This window comes from Sceloporus occidentalis, unplaced genomic scaffold, assembly GCF_023333645.1.
Source record: "Sceloporus occidentalis isolate IW3139 unplaced genomic scaffold, rSceOcc1.0.p SCAF_279, whole genome shotgun sequence".
Lineage (NCBI taxonomy): Eukaryota > Metazoa > Chordata > Lepidosauria > Squamata > Phrynosomatidae > Sceloporus > Sceloporus occidentalis.
The window spans coordinates 452,260-472,500 of record NW_028317259.1 but is presented as its reverse complement, the minus strand read 5'-3'; the positions used below and the strand labels follow the sequence as shown (position 1 = coordinate 472,500).

Here is a 20,241-nt window from a genome sequence, read left to right as displayed (position 1 = left end):
AACGGGGGCCAGAGAGCCAAATAGCATTAATCGCACAGACTTGTAGGGATAGGTGACCCCTGACACACCAGCTGCTCCCATTATGCTAAACCAGCCAGCGATATTCCAGCTGCTTCGGGGCAAACAAAAACACCCATCACTCCCAGCCCAAACTGAATCCATGGTCATGGTCAGGCATCCCAAGATCAACAAACTCTGGATCTTGAGGCTGTGGACTACAACTCCGAGAATCCTCGGACATTGAGCCAGCCAACTCTCGCAATGCTCATCCGGCTATAGGGACTGCGGTGCCACTGGCTGGCTGAGCCTGTGGCAGAAACAGATGGTGATTGGTGGCAGAAGACACATAGGAGAAGTTAGCCAGGATCCACCGTCCTCTCTGTTGTCACCAGTTAAAGTCCATGCGGCTCCCTTGGGGGGGGGGGAACGGCGGGCGAACGGGGAGGGGAGGACCCTCACTCAGCCGCCGAAAAATCACTTTTGACATTTAATTTCAAAAATCTTTGCTTGCCTAACACTGGGGTGATATGTTTGGCCTGTGAGCACCACAGACGCTCTCTCGAGAGCAGGGGGATGGAAGCCCCGGTATATGTCTACATCCGTGGGCCTGGGAGCCATCTACGAGGACCCGCGTATGCAAAATCTCATCAGCCGGCACATCATCTGCCGGGTACTTTGTTTTACTTAAAGATGTGTCAGATGTGTTATTTAAATAAACACAGATTTTGAAGCCAGCCATGCCCCCCCCCCCCCATTTATACAATAAATATAAAGCCTTAGCAAAGCCTTCACCAAAATAAAAATAATAATAATTAAAAAACAATAATAAAAGTTTTCTGTTTAAATTTTTATTTTTAAATGACATTTTTTAATATATATATATTTTTTTATATACAGTATGTATTACGTGAAATATTCACAAAGGGGTTAATATGTATAGTTTGATATTTTACCCATTTTAAGATACTTAGTTATTTAGATGTCCATCAAACAGAAAACCAATATTTTTTTCTTCTTTTTGTATACATTGTTGTATTATTTAAAGTTGTTTTTGTGTTATAATCCTTTCTGCTTCTTTTTGTCAGCTAAAGCCTCTTTTGTGCTTCTACATCCTACTCCATAGAGAGCTAAAAATTCCTAAAACTTTAATAGAATAAGGAAAAAAACTCTTAAAATAACATATTTATTTAAGGACAAAATATATATAAACATAAAATCTGCTGTTGGTCTCGTCTTCGATTTTTAACGATTTTTTTTTTTAAAGTTCTATTTTTTGTCTCATTGTCGCCTTTTCAGGTATTATTATAACAAGCGGATTCTCCACAAGACTAAAGGAAAGCGTTTCACCTACAAATTTAACTTCAGTAAGGTCGTGCTGGTGAATTACCCTCTGCTGGATATGGCCAATTCTTCTCTGCTACTTGGGCAAAGCCCCTTCCCTGGAGCCCACTCACACGACCCTTTTACCCCAGAGGTAAGTGGAGCTGTGCTTCATCACATGAGTAAACGGACGTGAATGTGTCATTATTTGGGTTTTTTGGCCTAAATATAGAGTTCTATCTAATTTTCTTCCAATAAACCCCCTTTATCTGCAGACCTGGAGCCGCCGTTGCTGTCAGTCATGTGATATTTTGGGTGACTTTCATGCTCAAACACCACACTGAGCTGATGCTTTATGGCGATGCTAATGAAGTCCGTTCATCCATAGACTTTCATTATTCAGAGTGTCCTGCTGGGTGATTAAGACCTAGCCATTCTATTGTGATACTGAATACTGGGAGTAACTTTTGATAAAAGAAATGTAGAAACAATTCCTCATTTCTATATTAATTAGCATTTTGTTTTAATAAATGTAATAGTCCGGTATTCAGTATATAAATTACAGAACCGTATGCACTCTGCTAAAGCTAATCTAATGTCAATGATACTTCATTAATATGTGTAACTTTTAGAGTGTCTGTGATACGTACATAATATCTATACACTTCATTAGAGTGTACAAGGCTGTGTTACTTTACGAGTGCTCTGGCTGCTGCCGTATTAATGTGTCTAGAGTGTACGTAAAGCAACACTTTATTAATATGTGTAATTATAGAGTGTGCAAGCAGTGATACTTTAGTAACAATCTAGTTATACAGTGTGCAAGCAGTAATACATTAGTAACAATCTAATTATAGAGTGTACAAGCAGTGATACTTTAGTAACAATCTAATTATAGAGTGTACAAGCAGTGATACTTTAGTAACAATCTAATTATAGAGTGTACAAGCAGTGATACTTTAGTAAAAAATCTAATTAGAGTGTACAAGCAGTGATACTTTAGTAACAATCTAATTATAGAGTGTGCAAGCAGTAATACTTTAGTAACAATCTAATTATAGAGTGTGCAAGCAGTGATACTTTAGTAACAATCTAATTATAGAGTGTACAAGCAGTGATACTTTAGTAACAATCTAATTATAGAGTGTACAAGCAGTAATACTTTAGTAACAATCTAATTATAGAGTGTGCAAGCAGTGATACTTTAGTAACAATCTAATTATAAAGTGCACAGGCAGCGATACTTTAGTAACAATCTAATTATAGAGTGTGCAAGCAGTAATACTTTAGTAATAATCTAATTATAGAGTGTGCAAGCAGTGATACTTTAGTAACAATCTAATTATAAAGTGCACAGGCAGCGATACTTTAGTAACAATCTAATTATAGAGTGTGCAAGCAGTGATACTTTAGTAACAATCTAATTATAGAGTGTGCAAGCAGTGATACTTTAGTAACAATCTAATTATAGTGTACAAGCAGTGATACTTTAGTAACAATCTAATTATAGAGTGTACAAGCAGTAATACTTTAGTAATAATCTAATTATAAAGTGCACAGGCAGCGATACTTAAGTAACAATCTAATTATAGAGTGTGCAAGCAGTAATACTGTATTCAAATGCATTTATATAAAATAGAGATGATGTGTAATTAGAGTGTAACGGCTGAGGCACATTTTTAATATGTGAAATGCGAGTGTTTGTGACGGTTCCCTGCCAAAATGTGTAATTATATATCGTTAAAATATAACATAATTAAGATAGAACAGTTAAGATATAAAATGAGGTTGGGGAAAAAAAAGACAGAAGTCCATTAAGTTCTAACTTTCCAGGACGGCCAATTTTGCCCCAGACGGTAGTTTTTTTTCCTTTACTCCAATATGCGGATTTCATCGCGGATTAACCCTTATTAATTAATAACGATATGCCAAAAATAAGTCTCTTATTGTAAGTATCCACGTTACCTGCACTCTAGAGCACAGACGATTCTGATGTTAGAATGCTCGCGTTGATCCGTGACTGAGGATTATAGGAGTTGTATTCGCCGCCTGCATTATGAAACGCGGAGCGGCTTCACGCGATATTTTAATTTATAGCGCATGGTAAGCAATTCTATCGCAGTCAATATTCTGAAAATTCAAGTATCCCACCGTATTGATTTTTCAACTCGTTGCAGTATAAAAAATATAGATTGGCTCAGCCGTCCTATGGCGTTCCTCCACATGCGCGGCTCCGGGAGCCCCAGAAGGTGGCCGCCGAGGCTTCGATCAGATTCATAGGCAAAACGCGTCGTCTTCCAAAATTGAGCAGGAGACGTTCCGGTCCGTATCGCTTTACCCCATCCGAGCCCAGGTTTCAGGCAACAAAGTATCTAAACGTGACGCCCGCTAAACATGTTTCCGGTGTTCCACATTGCGTTTATTGCAATTAAAGGTTCTGTTCCACCAACTCTGCTTGAGATTAAAGCTTTTGTCACTAAATACAGCATTAAGCATCATTCCCTGGGAATGCTTAAATGCCGTGTGACACAAAAGCAGCCACTGATAGGCTGATGCCAAAGCAACAAGAAAAAGCTTTTTTCCCCCCAAAAAAACATATTTGATTCATCAACCTACTTGAGTTGTTAATTGACTCAAAGCAGGTGATGTAAATATTTTCTGCAAATATTTTATTATTATTATTATTATTATTATTATTACAAGAATCGGGGCTAAAACATTTATATAAAAATAAAAAATAAAACCATTTTTAATGTTGGGTTTAAGTTTTAAATATTTTTTGCGAGGCAGAAGTTGTTTAGCTGAAAGATGATTTTCTGGGAGATTTTAATAACATTTGTGGAATGATTTGGAATTGGGAATATTGATTATCTGATACCTCCCGGGGCTCTCGACGGTGCTTTTTCTGGATTTAAAGAGAAGGCGATTGCTTCCACGACGTCGCCGTCCTGCAGTTTTTCAGCTCAATTTGGTCTTTTGGATATTAGATGGAATCCGTGGAGAGCAGTAGGGATCGCGCAGAAATATGTTATTAATATTCCACAAATCTCATGTAAATTTCTTCTCGTAGGCTCTGCAGTCTCTTTTCTCGCCCACCGGACGCGCACCGCTTCTGGATCGCCCGCTCGCCGCTCCGGACACCGACAAACTCCGCTTAGAAGCGGCATTCCCTTTCCTAAGCTCTGGTAAGAAGAAATCATTTATTTCCTCCATTTTTAAGACCTAATTAGCCTGCTCGTGGCCCCCCAATATAGTTAATTATGGTATGTTCTTAGGGCCATTCGGCCCCCGACTAGTCGCCCGTTTCTCCTGCTGTAAAGACTCAAACCTTAATCAGTCGTTGGTCTCGTCTTAGATTCAGGAGCCGTATGTCTATCCCATGCATGTTTAATACCCTCACTGTATTACCCTCTACCACCTCTGCTGGGAGGCTGCTCTACCCATCTACCACCCTCTCAGTAAACGCTGACCTATTTGTCTGGTTTTTTTTTTTTTTTAGGTACCAGTTATACAAAGCCACCAGCATTATTGCCTCCCTACAATCGCAGCACCCCATTTCCAGACTACCCTTGGGGATTTAACCCATACCTTTCCGGCACGTTCCCGCTTACCAACTCCAAACTGCCCACCTCACTCTACCCTCCACAATTCTACCCCGGCTCCCTCTCCCAAATGCCCCATCCAGTCTCTCTGCTCCCGGGAGACTCCATGGACAGAGCATCCAGTCTTCTGCAAGGGATCCCACAAAGGATCTGCAACAGCCTGAACCCCCACTTCATACCGCCCAGAGGCAGCGGAGAATTAGGGGGTGCAGCAGCGGCAAGGAGGGAGAGGGTCGAACCAGAAGGAAAACAGGAACCAGAGTCCGACTCGGATCTGGAAATTACGGACGTGAGCGATTGTAGCTCGGAAGCAGAAGGGTGCGGATTCAGCCCCCCCTGCCCTGGACCTTCTGTGGCCAAAGGACAAGCAGAGCGACCTAAAGAGGAGGGCAAAACAGCATCGGAACTACCAACTAATCCCTCCAGCTAGGGACGAGAACATACAAATCTATATGTACAGATCCGTAAATATAAATAATATAAATATATATATATATATATAGCTCTATGGATAAATCTGGAATATACAATGTGTTTTATTAACCCTTTCATCCCACAAGCCACTCGGTTGGGGGGAGAATTTAGAATTCTTCTTCTTCATTCCAACTCCAGATTCCAGCGTGGTCCTCATCATCATGCATCAGCTCTTAGTCCGTATTTAACATCAGAGGGCAAGAGAAGAACCTAACAGAGTAACTGCCCAAAACCGGGTGCTCAAACGGGTAATAATTATTCAGTAGGTAGTCCGTTTCTTGTTGGTTTAAACAAACCCAGGTTCCCACAGCATCTCTTCTCTCTTTACCGGTCAGCAGAGTCGGTCGCCGACCGAGCAGATGCTGAAAGTGTCCATATGACCCCTCAGATCCTCTATCCTCTTTAAAGGGTTAAACAATGTAATTTATCGGGAATGTATCGTAGATGACGAATATTTGCCATGTTCAACGATGGGCTTTAATACACCTTTTTAACTCATACCCTTTCTTTGGCGTTTAACAGCATTTTCTATACATTTTCCAGATTCCGACCAGTATATCGAAATGTCTTAGAATGTATTCTTTACAGTATAATTATTCAGAGAGCACTGTGACAATAAATTCAATGTCAGTTTCATGGAAACATAGTTACCAAACTAAAGTCTGTCTACCCAAGTTATTCATGCAGCAGCCAAAACACAAAGGCAATGGGTTGTCCTTAAACCCATTAAAAGCAATGCATTGTAAGGTCGTACATGTACGGGCTTTGTCATGAAGGGGTTAAATATCTTATTTCTCTTTAACAGTCCTTGTTACTGTCTCTAATGAACGTACCCGACGTCTGTGATGGCAGGAGACCCCCCCCCCCCATGGTTCTATGTCATTTCCAAACCACGCCATCTGAATACGGTATTCACGTTACTATTCGTTCTAGGTATGGCTTTATCAGCCTATAGGTTACAAACCCAACTTAAAGTGTATCCCAAAAGGCTGAAGGGATTCGAATTGTACGTTCAACTAAGAGGGAAAAAAAACATGATTAATACCATAGTCAACAAATAATTTATGAAATAGAGTAAATTAATAGAGTAACCAGGGTCACACTGAGAACCTAGTTTCTTTTATATATATTATATATATATTATATAAATTTAATTTAGGTTTATTATCATTAAAGGAAAAAAAAAAGGGTATATAGTGCCACCTAGTGGACTGTTGATGCATTGCAGGAATTAATTCTATTAGTTTAGCTTGGGAACCCCATTTCTTTAAAATAAATTCATTACTAGATGCAAAATTAAACAATTACAGATTTTATATCTTTAGTAATTTCTGTTACAGTTTAACCAATTTCATTAGCCTCGTTGACCTTCAAAAAAACAAAACAGGATTTATTTTAATAAGAAATTCCCGTTTAAAACAAGAGATCTGTATATAATTCACCGGCGCGCAGTAATCGTTATGGAGCCTCCCTTGGAGCGTCGCCCGCGTCCAGTTTTTTTTTTTTCCCCGTGTGTGTGAGCGTCTCGCAAACCCTCCAAACTTGTGCAGTAAATGTCGAATGTCTCTTGTATTTTCTTGGGTGAGGTGGGGAAAAAAAATATTGTGAAAAATTCAGGTGCTTTTTTTTTTTTTTTGTATCTGAGCTGAAATAATGGGAGTGAATGAATTCCCGAAGCAATAAATAAAAATTAGAACAACAAAAAAAATGTTTTGCGTTATTCAATAAAAAAAAATCTAATGTGGGGAAAAAAGTTTTACAATGTGTATTTTAACCCTTTAATCCCAGGAGCGTACATCATACCAACCAACGCATTTTGCATAATGTGAAATCCCTTTTTTGAAACATATATCGGAATTTTAAAAAAAGTCAAATATAGAGAACATTTTTTTTTTTTATTTCAGTGATGCTTTGGCACTTTACAGTTTCTGGAAAAAAGGGTCTTTGGCATAAAACGAGAAAACAAAAATGGTCTTATACATGCATGCTTACTTACCAAACCCCCCCCCTCCACCCCCCCGTAACAGCAGACATCATGCCAAGACCACCCAACTTAAAATAAAAATACAGCTTCAATATATTAATACAAGAGGAACCGGAAGACGGGACAGACAGTACGTACATATTGTATATACAGGGGGAGAGATATCGCCATTAGTACATTAAAGTGTGAATAACGATGCGTTAGGAGATAACCGGTGGGTAACAGAGATTTTTCCAGCCCCGAATAATGTGTAATATAAAACCCTGCCCGTCAGTAGAAGGTGACAGTACTGATACTCCATATTACTTTAGGTCAGCGAGATGGCGGTGGGGGGCAGATACAGAAGGGTTACCTGGATCAGATGCAATGTCTATAATACGCCTCGTTCCGCGTTCTGCAGCTCTAGAACCTTCACTCTCTCTTAAGCCATAAAATTAAGCACGTAACGTTCTCCTTCCTTATTCAAAGGGAATCCGTTCTTTACATTGAGAGGGGGGGGGGGCGCCACCCGATCACCTAACTCCAACAGTGCTAACAGTGATAATACGCATGCCACATGTTATCTGGCACTCGTGTGTAATATGAACCTTAAAACGGGGGAAACGTGGGTATTATTTGTGAGACTTTCACCCCCAAAAAACAAACCAAATAGGACAAGTCGTCCTCCTTATACACAAGGATACAGAACACACAGTGACACCTAATAATACGCCGAAGCCACGAGCACGACATCCCGTAATCCCAATACACAGATCACACATCCATCTCGCTAATCACGCTAACACTTTGCTTCTAATACGCAGACCCCCGTCTAAATGCATGTATCCCCACGTTAACAGCGGGAACCGCTCTCACTCTCTGTGTTCGAGGCACACATAGTAGCACCCCTTAATAACGTGCACCCCTTTCCACACCGTGAATCCCGACCCCGACCTCCCAAACTTAATCCCATCCCACCTATAACAATATCCCGGGCAGAGACCTTAAAGACTAGCGCCCCAGAATAATCGTCTTAAACCCCCCCCCCCCATGAAATCTGATCCAGGTCCCTTCTGGTATAACCGGAAACTCGTTCCCTGAAGGAAGAGAGAAATACCGATTCTGATCCTTACTTTAAGGCGCTGCAGATATAACGTGTCCTTCAGCGCCCCCCCCCCCCCCCAGGAGATCCGAGATTCTAAGAATCATCATATTGATTCATACAAGCAAAAAAAAATATTTTACTGTACAGATAGGATATGAATCTCTCTACCTGATATATATATATTTAAAAACAGATTACATAATATATAGAGAATCCTGCAGCCCCCACCCCACCCCCTGAAAAATTCATACATATATATATATAAAAGCAATAAGGCACTTTGGAGGCTTCTTTTTAACGGACATTTTTCTTGAACAAAAAAAGTGACTGGTCAACCCCAATTTAATGAATTCAGATTCTGGAAGCTCGTTGAGTTCCAGAACGCTACCTTCCTCTCTCTCTCACCCCATACAACAGCACCCTCTTCCCCCTCACCGCCCGGAACGTAGGCAGGTCGGGGAATTCTTGGTTTCGTGGTGGGAGGAAGACGTCCCGTGGAAGTTGTGCGAGAGAATGATACTGCAAGGAGACAGATAAAACCTGTGGGAGAAACCATACACACTCCATGAGCGACAGAGATTACGGACCAGGGGTAGACATTCTAGAGTTGCTGATGGACAACAATGATTATTTTCCTTGACCGACCTTGGCTTGGGTGGCTATCATAGGAGATATAATTCCAACACAGCCAGAGCTTAAGATCACCCATGTGTTATGTAGGCAGTTTACATACATGTATAAGAACCAAAGGGAGATGTACATATATGAACATAATTACCCAGACTCAATGGACGCAGGCCATATGGACCAAGTGGGCACGTGGACCCAAGAAAGGTTGGCTCTCTCTCGCTCAGAAAAATCCCCCCACCCACCTATCTGTGTCCCACCAAAATCCAAGGTGTTATCGTCATACTTTTGGTAATACATCCACCGAAGAGAATGGGAAAGGTCCTTGTGCAACTCTTGACTCAACCCTAGCAGTAATCAAGACTCCCAACCCCCCCCTGACATCAGCTCGAGTGTTACCGGTCTCATGTGAAACTGCTATGAGATACAGTGAATTTGGCGACCGCACTCTGCAGATGGTTGTAGTCCTCTTCTATCACCTGGTAGAGAAAAAAAGTATAAGAAAGGTCCGGTTTGAAAATATAGAAGTTGGGGGGGGGGGGGGGGTTGTTGGAGATTACAGTTGGAGACAATGAAACGAGGGAGAGGACATGCAACCAGGCCTACATATTGCTGTATAATAATAATAAACAATAATAAAAACACAGAATGGTGGAGAACACTCTTACCTTGAGCTGCTGGACCCTCTGCTCCAGTAGTAGAATGTGTCTTCTAACTTCTTCTGACTGTTCCTGAGACAGCACAATGGGGGTGCACAAAGACTCCCCAACATCAGATCTGCCGTCGGCGCCAGCTTCGCTACCTGCGTACGTGATGGAGGGGAAGGGCATTTGTGAAAGCTTTATACACTACCGCCCCCTTGTGGACAAACTTGAAACTTTACTAAACTGCTACATTATTTGCCCGTGGTCCACTGGAGGAACATACCCAGGGAGCGATCACTCACCATTCTCACCTCCATATTCTCGATCGCCATTGGTTGCCTTTTCCCCCTGAGCGGTCTCTTCCCCTCCGGGGTGATCTCGAGCGGCGTTTAGCTCTATATACGACAGGGATTCCGCGTCCAGGCTCAGGCGAATGTTCCGTACCAGTAACCGCTTTAGCACCGAAACTAAAACAGGGCGATACAGAAAAATACAAATCATTCGGTCGCAAGCTGTGGTCTTTTAACTGCTCAGGATACCCAGAAGAACTCGTCCCGACTCCTCACCTTCTTCCAGGGCTTCGCTTGCAATTTGTCCCCCTGAATTTGTTGCGTCCTGATTCAGTTTATACACCGGAATGTTGTGAGCCAGGAGATGTTCCGCTAGGTTGGAAGCATCGCCGACCTTCTCCTCGCCCCCTAAGACTACATCGTCTACGGACTCTTCCTTCTCTGTGGGAGAAGAAGCGAGATAAAGATCGGAGAACCTCCCAACTTCATCGACGGAGTCATGGTTTGTATGGTAAATTTCAAACAGATAAATGGAAAGATCACCTACATATATAAGATGTTCTGGGCTTGGTATGGTGGGGGGGGGCATTTAGAGGGGCATTTGGAGGTAGTGGGGATTAGGATTCATTCATCTCTTACCATCCTTGGTTCCAGATTCTTTTATGGAATTGCCATTCTCCGAGCTGCCCATCAATGGCTCGTTGAAACTGGAAATAAAAGTTGGATGAGTCCGAAAGATCAGATATGAATACAACGCACAATGTAACAGAAAACAAACAAACAACAACTTACTACGAGGGGCTCTGCGGGATGATCCCACCCGAGGTGATGGACGTGCGCGTTGGCCTTACCGCAGCAGAACACTCCAGAGAGCCCGTTGTCTCTCGAATCAGGGAATACCAGCTACAAGAAACCCGAAACTCAACATAAGCCAGCCTTCTAAAAAACCTTACCCTATATCCCTATACGTCCTGTTAATTCTGGTGGCCTATTCCAACACGCTCGCCCTCCATCTCACGCAAACCTGATCCAATCGCCCAATCAATACATTTCTCATTCTTCCGTCCCTTCTTTTTACCCAACAGAATCTGTACCCCGATTCTACTTTCCGAGACCCTACGAAGAAATCCCTTACGTTTTCTTTTCGGACACGGTGGGTGCCACCAATTCGTAGAACTGTCCTTTGTCTTCCCATTTAAATAACACAAAGAAAGCTTTGTTATCTGTAAGAAAGAGCAAGCGGCACAGGATCAGGCAAAAGACATCTGGTGAGATCACGGGTTGGACAGTTCTACAGAAAGTAGAACGATCGTTATCTTTCTCATGAAAATGTTACTTTTGAAGGGTAATCTCTGGCATATACAGTACAACGTCTCACGCCATCGTCCTTCACCTCTACTGTATAGCAGATGACCCACCTATAGCCACTTCGCGAGCCATAGCTGTATTTAGCTTGATGATAGGACTCAGCATGAGCTTGCCGTCCGGGGTTGGCATTATGGTCCGGCTCTGACACTTTAGCACCAGTCGCTCATCTTGTTTCTGTAACAGCATTAACATGTCGTCCAGGAGGAGGACGTGGACATCTGCGGGTCGGGAACGAAATTGGATGGTTAGTGTTGAGATGGACAAGGACTATATCTGCTCCGAAAGACCAAGACCACGCAATGGGTTAACAGGACGCAATAATATAAACTCACCAACTGCTTTGTCTTTGCTCACTCGCCAGGTTAACGGCCCCTCATATATTAGATTCTTTTTACTGATATCAATATTCTGAAAAAGATTAAAATAAAAAAAATAGTCCAAGTGGGAGAAGTTGGCTCGAGAACCGGTTATTCAAGAGCCTCCTTACCCCGGACTAGCAGTAAAGGGGTGTAGGAGGACTCGCCGTCTGAAACTAGCTGTACGAGAGAGTTTTCCTACCCAGACTCGATAAACGGGTAACGAACCAGCTGTGTTACGGGCTCATTACCTGCTACATTGGGTCATTAGTTTAAATTAAGAACACCGCGGTCTTTACCTTGAATTCGTTAAATAGAGGATCGCTCATCTGCCTCAGGTTGGACAGGTCCAGTCGTCTTTGGTAATCGCTGAGCTTCTACGGGGCACAGGAGACGGCCAAAAATAAGTTAGGGATCGGAGACAAAGAAAGAGGTAGATACATCATCATCATCATCATCATCATCAAAGTGAATGGAAAAGTGATGTAATAGCCGGTCACTTAGCATCGCACATTTCCAAAGGCTGAGAAGCAGGAACGTGGGAAGAGCAGTAGGACGCGGTTCACGGTTCTTACCATTTTGTTCTCCATTTCTCGCACTTCCTGGTTGACATGGTTGAGGATCTGCCGGCAGCACTCTGCGGCTTTCTGCACCCTCTGCTTTTCTTCTTCTTCCTCTGTGAGGGGCCAGAAACCAGAGTCAAGACCCTCAGCCTTTCATCGCAAACCCCCAGACTCCTCCAACCCAAGAGGGAAGCGCGTGGACCTGTCTCTGAATTCCAAAGCCAACGTAAAAAAACCCCCAACCCAAAACACATTCTAGAATAAGATTCCGCATACCGATCACTGAATAATTGAAATGCCCCGGCCCTGGGGGTATGAAAAACCCTGGCGTGTATTAAAACAGGCAACCTTAAATCACAAGATAGGTTGATGCAGGTCCTTACCGGTGAGATTTGCGATGTTCTGCAGTAGCAAAGGGTATTTGGTTAGTCTCTGCATCTCAATTGGGATGATGTCCTTTAACTGCAGCCTCCGGCATTGAGGATTGCTTTCTGCATCCTATGGAAACAGGGGAGGAAAAAGTGTTAGAGAGGGGACAGGCACTTAGAATACCTGTCCTTAAACAGCTCTTAAAATGATTAGTTGTTCAGGTAGGGATCAAGGTATCAACCATGAATGGTGATCGCTAAAGAAACAGAATAGTCCCCGTGATCTGTAATGCGGCAGCCATTATTTAACGCGGGGTCCGCGTGGCGCGTCGTACCTGAATGAATTGGGTAAAGCGAGGATCTTTCTTTTGCTTGACTTTCAGTTGCTCCAGAGCAAAAGGCTGTCGGCTGCAAAACCGAGAGGAGATCTTCTGGAACCAGCTGCCTTCCGTGCCATCAAACTGGTGGGGTGAGACCACGGGACGTTTAACAAACAAGTATAATCAGAGACAAGCAAAGAAGCCGCGATAGCAAGCAAACTGACATTTTCCCGATTGTCACCTACTATTTTTAATCCTATGTTTAGTTCCCCTTTAGAGGGAAAGTCTTATATATCAACTTATGGCCCCTAAAGCTCAATTCCTCCCCAACCCAATGTTGACCTCAAACTGCAGTCTCTTCTCACCCGGTGTAACAACGTGCTTCCAATCTCCATGATGATCGAGTTGTTCTCCAAACGCAGTCTCTTCAAGTTTTCCAGGAACACGGCTGCGGTGGCAGGGAGACAGAACGTCACACGCGTGTGTAAACGGCGGCGAGTGTCGTAAAGGGAAACGCTCAAAGGGAAAGAAGGATTGGGATGTCTCACCATGTGCCTCAATGAGGTCGTCTAGGCTGGGAAAGATGTTCTCCAGCTCCATGTTGGGAATCCAGAGGTTCTGCATTGGGAGGTAGAAGATGTCATGTAACACGTGGAGCATCCGAACATGGGCATGTTCTGTGAAGAGGAGCTCTGTGTGGGAGAAGAAAGATAGTTGGCATGAATGAAGAAAGAGATCAAAGGAAAGAGAACCAAGGCTGGAATGGAGGATAGGAAGGGGGCCAACTGGACACAGATTAAGGCCAAAAAGGTGGAGAAAATAAGAAGCACATCATAGAGCGAAAAGGCAACATATTGCTCCATTTGATGACACACATACCATTGATGACCTCCTGCCGCTTTATTTCGCTTTTCTTCAGCCTGAGGAGTGTTTCAGGGGGAACGAGATCCCTCCAGTTCGGAGGTTCGCTCTCGACCTCTGTAACGCGCGGCTCAGTCTCCTCAGACTGGGGAAGCAGAAAGGACGGCGGACCCTCTGAAGCCCCTCCAGGCTCCGGGCTGTAGTGGAAGAGATGAGGGCACTTTAAGACGTATCCTTATTCTGAGACATGTTTAAACGATTCTGTTTAGAACTGAGGTCGGGGGATCCACCCTGGAGCTCTCCAGCTGATGTTGAACTATAAATCTTGTTTGTAAAGCATTATGGGAATTGTAGTTCATCAATCAGAGAATGCTACAGATTGACTGCCTCCAATTGCAACATTGTAACTGTCCAAGTGTGATCTAACTTAACGTTTCTCATAATTTAAAGGACATGCTGACCAGGTCTACACCAAAGTTTTTGGCCACAAGGTGCTTCTATTTGTTGTCGGATGGGTCACACTTTGATGGAATGAGCTGTGTTGCCCCAACTTGTTACGACCCGAGGCTATAGTCCTCCAGAACAGTAGTAGATACCTTAGGACTCATCACCAACAGTCATGGTAACATGGCTAATACACAGCGTTATAAGGTCTACTAATAGCTTAACGCATACTAGTTTTTCTATAGATTCTGATAGACGTTAAGAGACCAAAGATTCCCCCGGCTCCAAACCTACGTGATACTGCTCTGCTTCAGCCCGGATTTGCCCGTCGCGACCTGCATGTCGTTGGCCCGGGCAGCGGCCTCCAGATCAACATCGCTGCGAGAACGTGCCTGCTTGGCTTTGGAAGAGCCGCGCTGGGAACGCTTGCGCTCGTAAACCCGCAGGCTCTCGGAGCGACCCAGTTTAGTAGACAACCTGTCCGGGTCACCCCAAGAAGAGGGGGACGGGAAAAGGGTCGTGACCACGGAAAAAGAAGAGGAGAGGAGAAAGGGAGGGGGGGTGTGTGAGAATTAGCATGCAAGGGTAGGTGATTGGACAATACAAAAATGTTGATTGGGTGAAAAAAAAAAGTAAAAGAGGAACAACATATGATTGGAGAGGAGATGAGAAACATGCAAAAACAATTAAGTCAACGGATATTAAAAAACAGAAATAATATTAAGACTGGAAAGACAGACCATGAATGGGAGATGAAAACGCAAGTATTAAGAGGACCGAACAATAACTTCTAGAAACAAAGTCTAAGTTGTGTCATTTGAAAGAAGAACACGCACAGCTCAGAATAACGACCAGCGGCCCAAGAAGCTCATACAACCTATCGCTCTTCCCTCCTCAACATACACACAGGACCATCGGTGGTCGGTCAAGCCAGGACATCCCAAGGCTTTCAAACACGTAAAAGAATGACGAAAAGAATGAATAATAATATTCTGCAGATAATATTCTTATGGCCGAAGCAACGGGACCAGCCTGGCCTTGGAGTGAATTGCTACGAAGGAGCCAGAATACCTTCCATATATCTCTCAGCTTTGACAACTTGTGTATTTATCATTTATAATAATTGTGTTTTTCAGCCTATAAATATACTAAGGAAGCGTTGTAAAATACAATAAAATTAGGTCCTGAACATTAAGTGCAACTCAAAACTTCACATGAAGACCTATGATGGGGTCAGCCAATAGCCGGGATATAATGCATCTTTTCTCATCGAAGATTCTGATCTAGTCTAAAAGTCACGTTTTTGGAAATGTACATTTCTAGCGGTCAGCAGGGGACAGTTTTTGGGTTTGCAAGGGGACAGAGCAAGGTGAAGGAGCTAGGAGCATATCAGGTTATACTTAGCCAGGGTGTGAACTGATTCAATATCAGTCTATAAAAAATGTCCCGGGGCGACAGGTCACAAACATGCACTGACCTTTTCTTTCGTCTGTAAACAGAGCAGGGATGGATTAATTCATCTACAGATTGCACCCTCTCCCACCCATGGATCAAAAGCTCTGTGGGCAAGGACTCCCGAGTCCTATTCATCAACAATTCTGCCAGTACCAACACAGACAGCGACATAAAGCTTAACGCAGGCACCTGCTTGATGTTATTTGTAGCTCGACACCGCATAGCGACACGTATATCAACGGCAAGCAAGCTTTTGTCGCAAAAAAAATTAGTTAAATAAAAGAAAAACGTACACGCCACAAGGAACAACCAGATGAGCGGGAGAACAGGTATACAAGGAAGCCAAAAGAACAGTCTATACATTAATCAGTGGGCAGCAGAAATGGTCCAACAAGAGTCAGGGGGTAAGAGAACAGAGATAAACCAGTTAGACAGAGCGAATGAATGAAGAGAAAAGGTATTTTCAAGGCAAGCAATCAGAGAGACATGGAAGACCAATGGTCAAGACATGATGGAGGACGAGGATTACATGGGGTAGACAAAAGCCTGCGGGATGCACCGAGGGGAACGCAAAGTTTGGGCAGCTACGCAGCGAAGGAATGGAAAAACGCGAATGAGGTGAATGAGAACAGGACATTTTTTTGCCAGGTCTTTACATGAAAAACACAACACTTTATAACGCGGTGGAACGATGAAGCTTGAATGCGCAAGGTATTCTCTTTGTTATAAAAGCCATACAACGTCAGGTGCGGAGCGCCTTAGAGAGGATGGGCAAATTCAGGGCCTCCTGGGTTGAGGGACATTTGAGGGAAGGGAGGTCTTAGCAACACAAAGAAAGCAATTTAGCATTAGCCTGGCAGGAGGCAGAAGTCGACTCTGCGGCAAACAGCAGCACCATATTTATACGAGGAAGGGAACGGAGACAAGCACAGGTTGGTATCATGGCAGTATTCAAGCGAATCAACCCCCCCAAAGCCTGTATCTCTCTTGCCTTTCATTCTCAGCGCCCTCGTCCTGCTGGTGGTCGCCCGGACACAGCTCGGTCGTAGGGGATCCTTTCGAGACATCAGAAATGTCTACAGAGCTCGATCCATCAGTTATTGCTGCAGGGTGAACGGAGAGAAAGAGAGGGCAATTACTTTCCACCTGCCGGTTCACTGCTGTGAAACTATCATACCATTTCAGGGGGTATTCTGCGTCCCAACAACTGGCTTTGATGCCGTAAGTCGTTAGTGACTGACCTGTGTCGCTGTCGCTGGGATCACTAGGTGGAGGGTGTATGGTTACAGATACCCCAGGGTCTGGAAGATCTGCCCCTCCACCCCCAGTGCCTTTTGATTTAACTGCGTTGCTCTCATTCCTATCGAACGTCCTCTGTCCATGGCTGATTTTTCTCTCGTGGACCACCGGCTTCTCAGCTGCTGGAGGGGCAGGAAAGAACAACAACAACAAAAAAAAAAAAAAGACGATCACAAAAAAATACATCCAGAACCTCTCTGTAATTAAATGCAAATAATATTAGATTCAGGGATTAGTAAACTACATTCTGACCCCAACACACACAAGTAGTCCTCCCCCCCCAACCATGTTCAACGAAGACCTTATCATGACTACTACCCTCTATGTCAAATCCCACGGTCAGAGCTCTTTGTTTCTCTACTTGAGGATATCTGGAACAATAACCATCATTAATGATTAGTAGGTGAACAGGGTAGTTACGGAGTTAAGTTCCACGCGCACTCTTGAGAACGAGAAGAAAAGGATTATTAGAACAAAGTTGTGTCTCGAGAAGCCTCGGTCCCATTGAAGTTTCCCGGCTACAATTTAACCAAATCTTCCAGTTTTCAACCATCAAATGAAGAAAAATGGAACTTCCATTTTTACGCTGATTCTAACACATTATTGTCACTATTTCTTTGAAAAAGGGGCATATTTATCCCCATAAAAACATTAGTTTGGTGGGACTGAGGCTTCCAGCCTCTTGGCTGGGACAGACGTCTGCACTTTACTGCAGCTTCCATCAGCAGCCAGAAAGGGTAGTGAATTAGTTATCAAACTTTGGCGGTTCCCCATGCTGCCCCCAACCCCCACAAGGTGGTGGACCATGTTGCATTCCATCATGCGGTTTGGCCGAGTGAGAAAATATTTGCGGTGTGTGAAGAGGTCGGAGAAAGATTAGCGGGTCTGATATGGAATGTACCTTCGGGCTCAAGCTTTGACGCTCTGCTGTCAACATCTGTGAAAAATACAGGGGAATAGCGAAGAGGGAAAAAGAAAAAATTGCCATGAAGACAAGCCAGGACAGGAGGAAGCCACCCACTCGACACGCAGACCCCCAAACAACAGGGGGCAGAAGAACGTACAGAAAGACGAGCCCTCTGACTTCAGATAGAGAGGAGGAGAAATGGTGCGATGTGAAAGAGAGGAGACAAAGCGGAGGCAATGGAGGGAATAAGAAGGATGATTTAGAGAGCGAGAAGCAAAAATGCATCGGACAGAAGCATGAAGATAACCAAAGTACCAACAATGAAGAAAGAATAGGAAGTATAAGCCAAGGGGATCGCGACAGAGAAGAGTCTCATTTTCCGCGTGATACAGTTAATGGAGTAGAATGTGGAAGAAATGGTGGCCCATGGTGATAATTCCAGAACAATGGAGATCGAGAAGGACAGAGGGAACCGCTTGGCGTCGGAGCCACATTTCAACTCACTGTGAGACTCGGCAGATTTCCAGCGGTTAGGATCCAAGATGCCAAATGTTTTCTTTGGTTTTATCGGCTCGTCTTGTTTCTTTGCAGATACCTGAAGGAGACATGAAGAGAAAAAACCATCAATGAAGAGAAGGCAGAGATCCTTCGGCACACGGAGCGGTAATGGAGGATTGGCAATATGATGAATATGGAGCCTCTTGCACTTCATTAGTCAAGGACAATAACTCCCAGGGCTGTCTATACTCCAAGCTGCTGAGGATGAAGGACAAAGCATGGACATCCCCAGGTTCTTCATGGGAGTTGTAGTCTAGACCATCCAAGCTGCACAGAGTCTGCCTATCTCTGGACAGAGTCCTCCTCGAGATCGCTGCTTCTCACCTTCTTCCTGAAAAAGATACCCTTGGATTTTTTGCTATCCGCCGCCTTGGTCTTCACGCCAATGTGCTTCATATAGGTGACAACAGCGCAAAATATAACAGAGCTGCAGGGGAAAGGGACAAAACATCAGGGTTCCATCATTTACCACAAGACAACAAACAATTACAATTCCAACACCGGAACCATTAAGAGACATCTCATTCTAAAAGCCAAACCCTGCTCTTCTTATAGGAACCGTACATATACTATAAGGAATTGTGTCATGCGCAATGATGAAAGGGAATACCGAAAGGCTTGTGCATAAAAACATCTGGATCTATCACAGTGTGGATGGTCTTTGGAGAGAGGAGATGGAAGACACTCTAGAACTCGGTCATGCAGATACAATGTACACGTAACAAGTAAAAAGAGTTACCTCTTCTCCTCGTCGGTGGAGATGGTAGGGCTGTAAGAACAAAAGGAGAGAATTCTGATATCAGGTCAGATTCAGTCTTACATTCATATGAACTCTAAATCTGTCATAATCCTACTTGCAACAAAGCCTTTTGATAACTGGAAGAGGAATATCTGCACATATATAGATATCCCGTACTCCTAGATCAGTGCTTTAACATCCATGCCTACACGCCAGTGGTTCACACACCCGTACGAGCGCACACACCCACCGTCTCTGCGCTGGGGACCCACACACCTCTATATTTCCATCCATAAGACACTCGCTTATCTCCCTTATCCTTCCAGCCCTTGAAAAAATGCACCCCACTTATACTCACACTCACTGGCATCGGCATCTGCACGCACACACACACACTCCTCATCTGCTGTACCCTTACACACCAAAACTGCAGATACTTCAAGCAATAACCGGTACCCAACTAACGCATGAACAGAATCGGCTGCTTTGTATTCTTCTGATGCTTCGGAGGATCCTTGAAACAAGGTGTTCGGACCCCTGGTTGAAATTGTGATTTCATGCTAGCCCAACGCTTACCCCCGCCCAACGCACTCACCCACAGAATATCATGTTTGTTGAGTGTGAGTGAGGCACAGGGCTTCCCGCTGATCATGGTACAAGAGACGGCACAAGTTTCTCGAAGTCTCCGGACAGTGAGTGGAGACAAAAGCTACGGCGGCCGTCTTATATACCCCGCCACGAAGCAGGGTGATGCAACCCGCTGCAAGCCGGCACGGTAGGGAGGTGGAGCGGAGAGGACAGATGTTTTATATTAAGGACAGACAGAAGACAGTTCCATAGACCACTTCCTGCAAGTTAACCCCTCGGGTGCACTCTACGTCGGCATTCTAGGGATTAGCAACGCGTTCCGCGCCAGCTGGCGGCCAATGAGTTAAAAATGGCCGCCTGGTGTTAGGGGTACACCCACGGCCGACGCAA

The 20,241-nt window shown here is 43.9% G+C and overlaps 2 protein-coding genes across 2 annotated transcripts in view; one reads left to right on the top strand and one right to left on the bottom strand.

Annotated features, from left to right (window-relative positions):
* LOC149275580 (ETS domain-containing transcription factor ERF-like) overlaps positions 1 to 5,352 on the top strand; it is a 10,930-nt gene extending 5,578 nt beyond the window's left edge. Inside the window, exons 3-5 of the mRNA XM_089504567.1 lie at positions 1,297 to 1,474; positions 4,391 to 4,505; positions 4,820 to 5,352. Coding sequence (XP_089360693.1) covers positions 1,297 to 1,474; positions 4,391 to 4,505; positions 4,820 to 5,352 — 826 coding nt within the window. The remainder of the gene's footprint in view (positions 1 to 1,296; positions 1,475 to 4,390; positions 4,506 to 4,819) is intronic.
* Positions 5,353 to 9,495: 4,143 nt separating this feature from the next.
* Positions 9,496 to 20,241, bottom strand: part of LOC149275579 (rho guanine nucleotide exchange factor 1-like) — a 32,012-nt gene continuing 21,266 nt past the window's right edge. Inside the window, exons 11-33 of the mRNA XM_089504566.1 lie at positions 19,264 to 19,293; positions 18,849 to 18,951; positions 18,471 to 18,561; positions 17,002 to 17,181; positions 16,752 to 16,863; positions 15,783 to 15,794; positions 14,600 to 14,782; positions 13,880 to 14,058; positions 13,549 to 13,692; positions 13,366 to 13,448; positions 13,016 to 13,141; positions 12,696 to 12,810; positions 12,325 to 12,425; positions 12,049 to 12,126; positions 11,726 to 11,801; positions 11,444 to 11,611; positions 11,161 to 11,248; positions 10,818 to 10,928; positions 10,665 to 10,732; positions 10,302 to 10,466; positions 10,038 to 10,202; positions 9,760 to 9,893; positions 9,496 to 9,570 (exon numbers count right to left, since the gene is read on the bottom strand). Of these exons, the coding sequence (XP_089360692.1) occupies positions 9,496 to 9,570; positions 9,760 to 9,893; positions 10,038 to 10,202; positions 10,302 to 10,466; positions 10,665 to 10,732; positions 10,818 to 10,928; positions 11,161 to 11,248; positions 11,444 to 11,611; positions 11,726 to 11,801; positions 12,049 to 12,126; positions 12,325 to 12,425; positions 12,696 to 12,810; positions 13,016 to 13,141; positions 13,366 to 13,448; positions 13,549 to 13,692; positions 13,880 to 14,058; positions 14,600 to 14,782; positions 15,783 to 15,794; positions 16,752 to 16,863; positions 17,002 to 17,181; positions 18,471 to 18,561; positions 18,849 to 18,951; positions 19,264 to 19,293 (2,587 nt within the window). The remainder of the gene's footprint in view (positions 9,571 to 9,759; positions 9,894 to 10,037; positions 10,203 to 10,301; positions 10,467 to 10,664; positions 10,733 to 10,817; positions 10,929 to 11,160; positions 11,249 to 11,443; positions 11,612 to 11,725; positions 11,802 to 12,048; positions 12,127 to 12,324; positions 12,426 to 12,695; positions 12,811 to 13,015; positions 13,142 to 13,365; positions 13,449 to 13,548; positions 13,693 to 13,879; positions 14,059 to 14,599; positions 14,783 to 15,782; positions 15,795 to 16,751; positions 16,864 to 17,001; positions 17,182 to 18,470; positions 18,562 to 18,848; positions 18,952 to 19,263; positions 19,294 to 20,241) is intronic.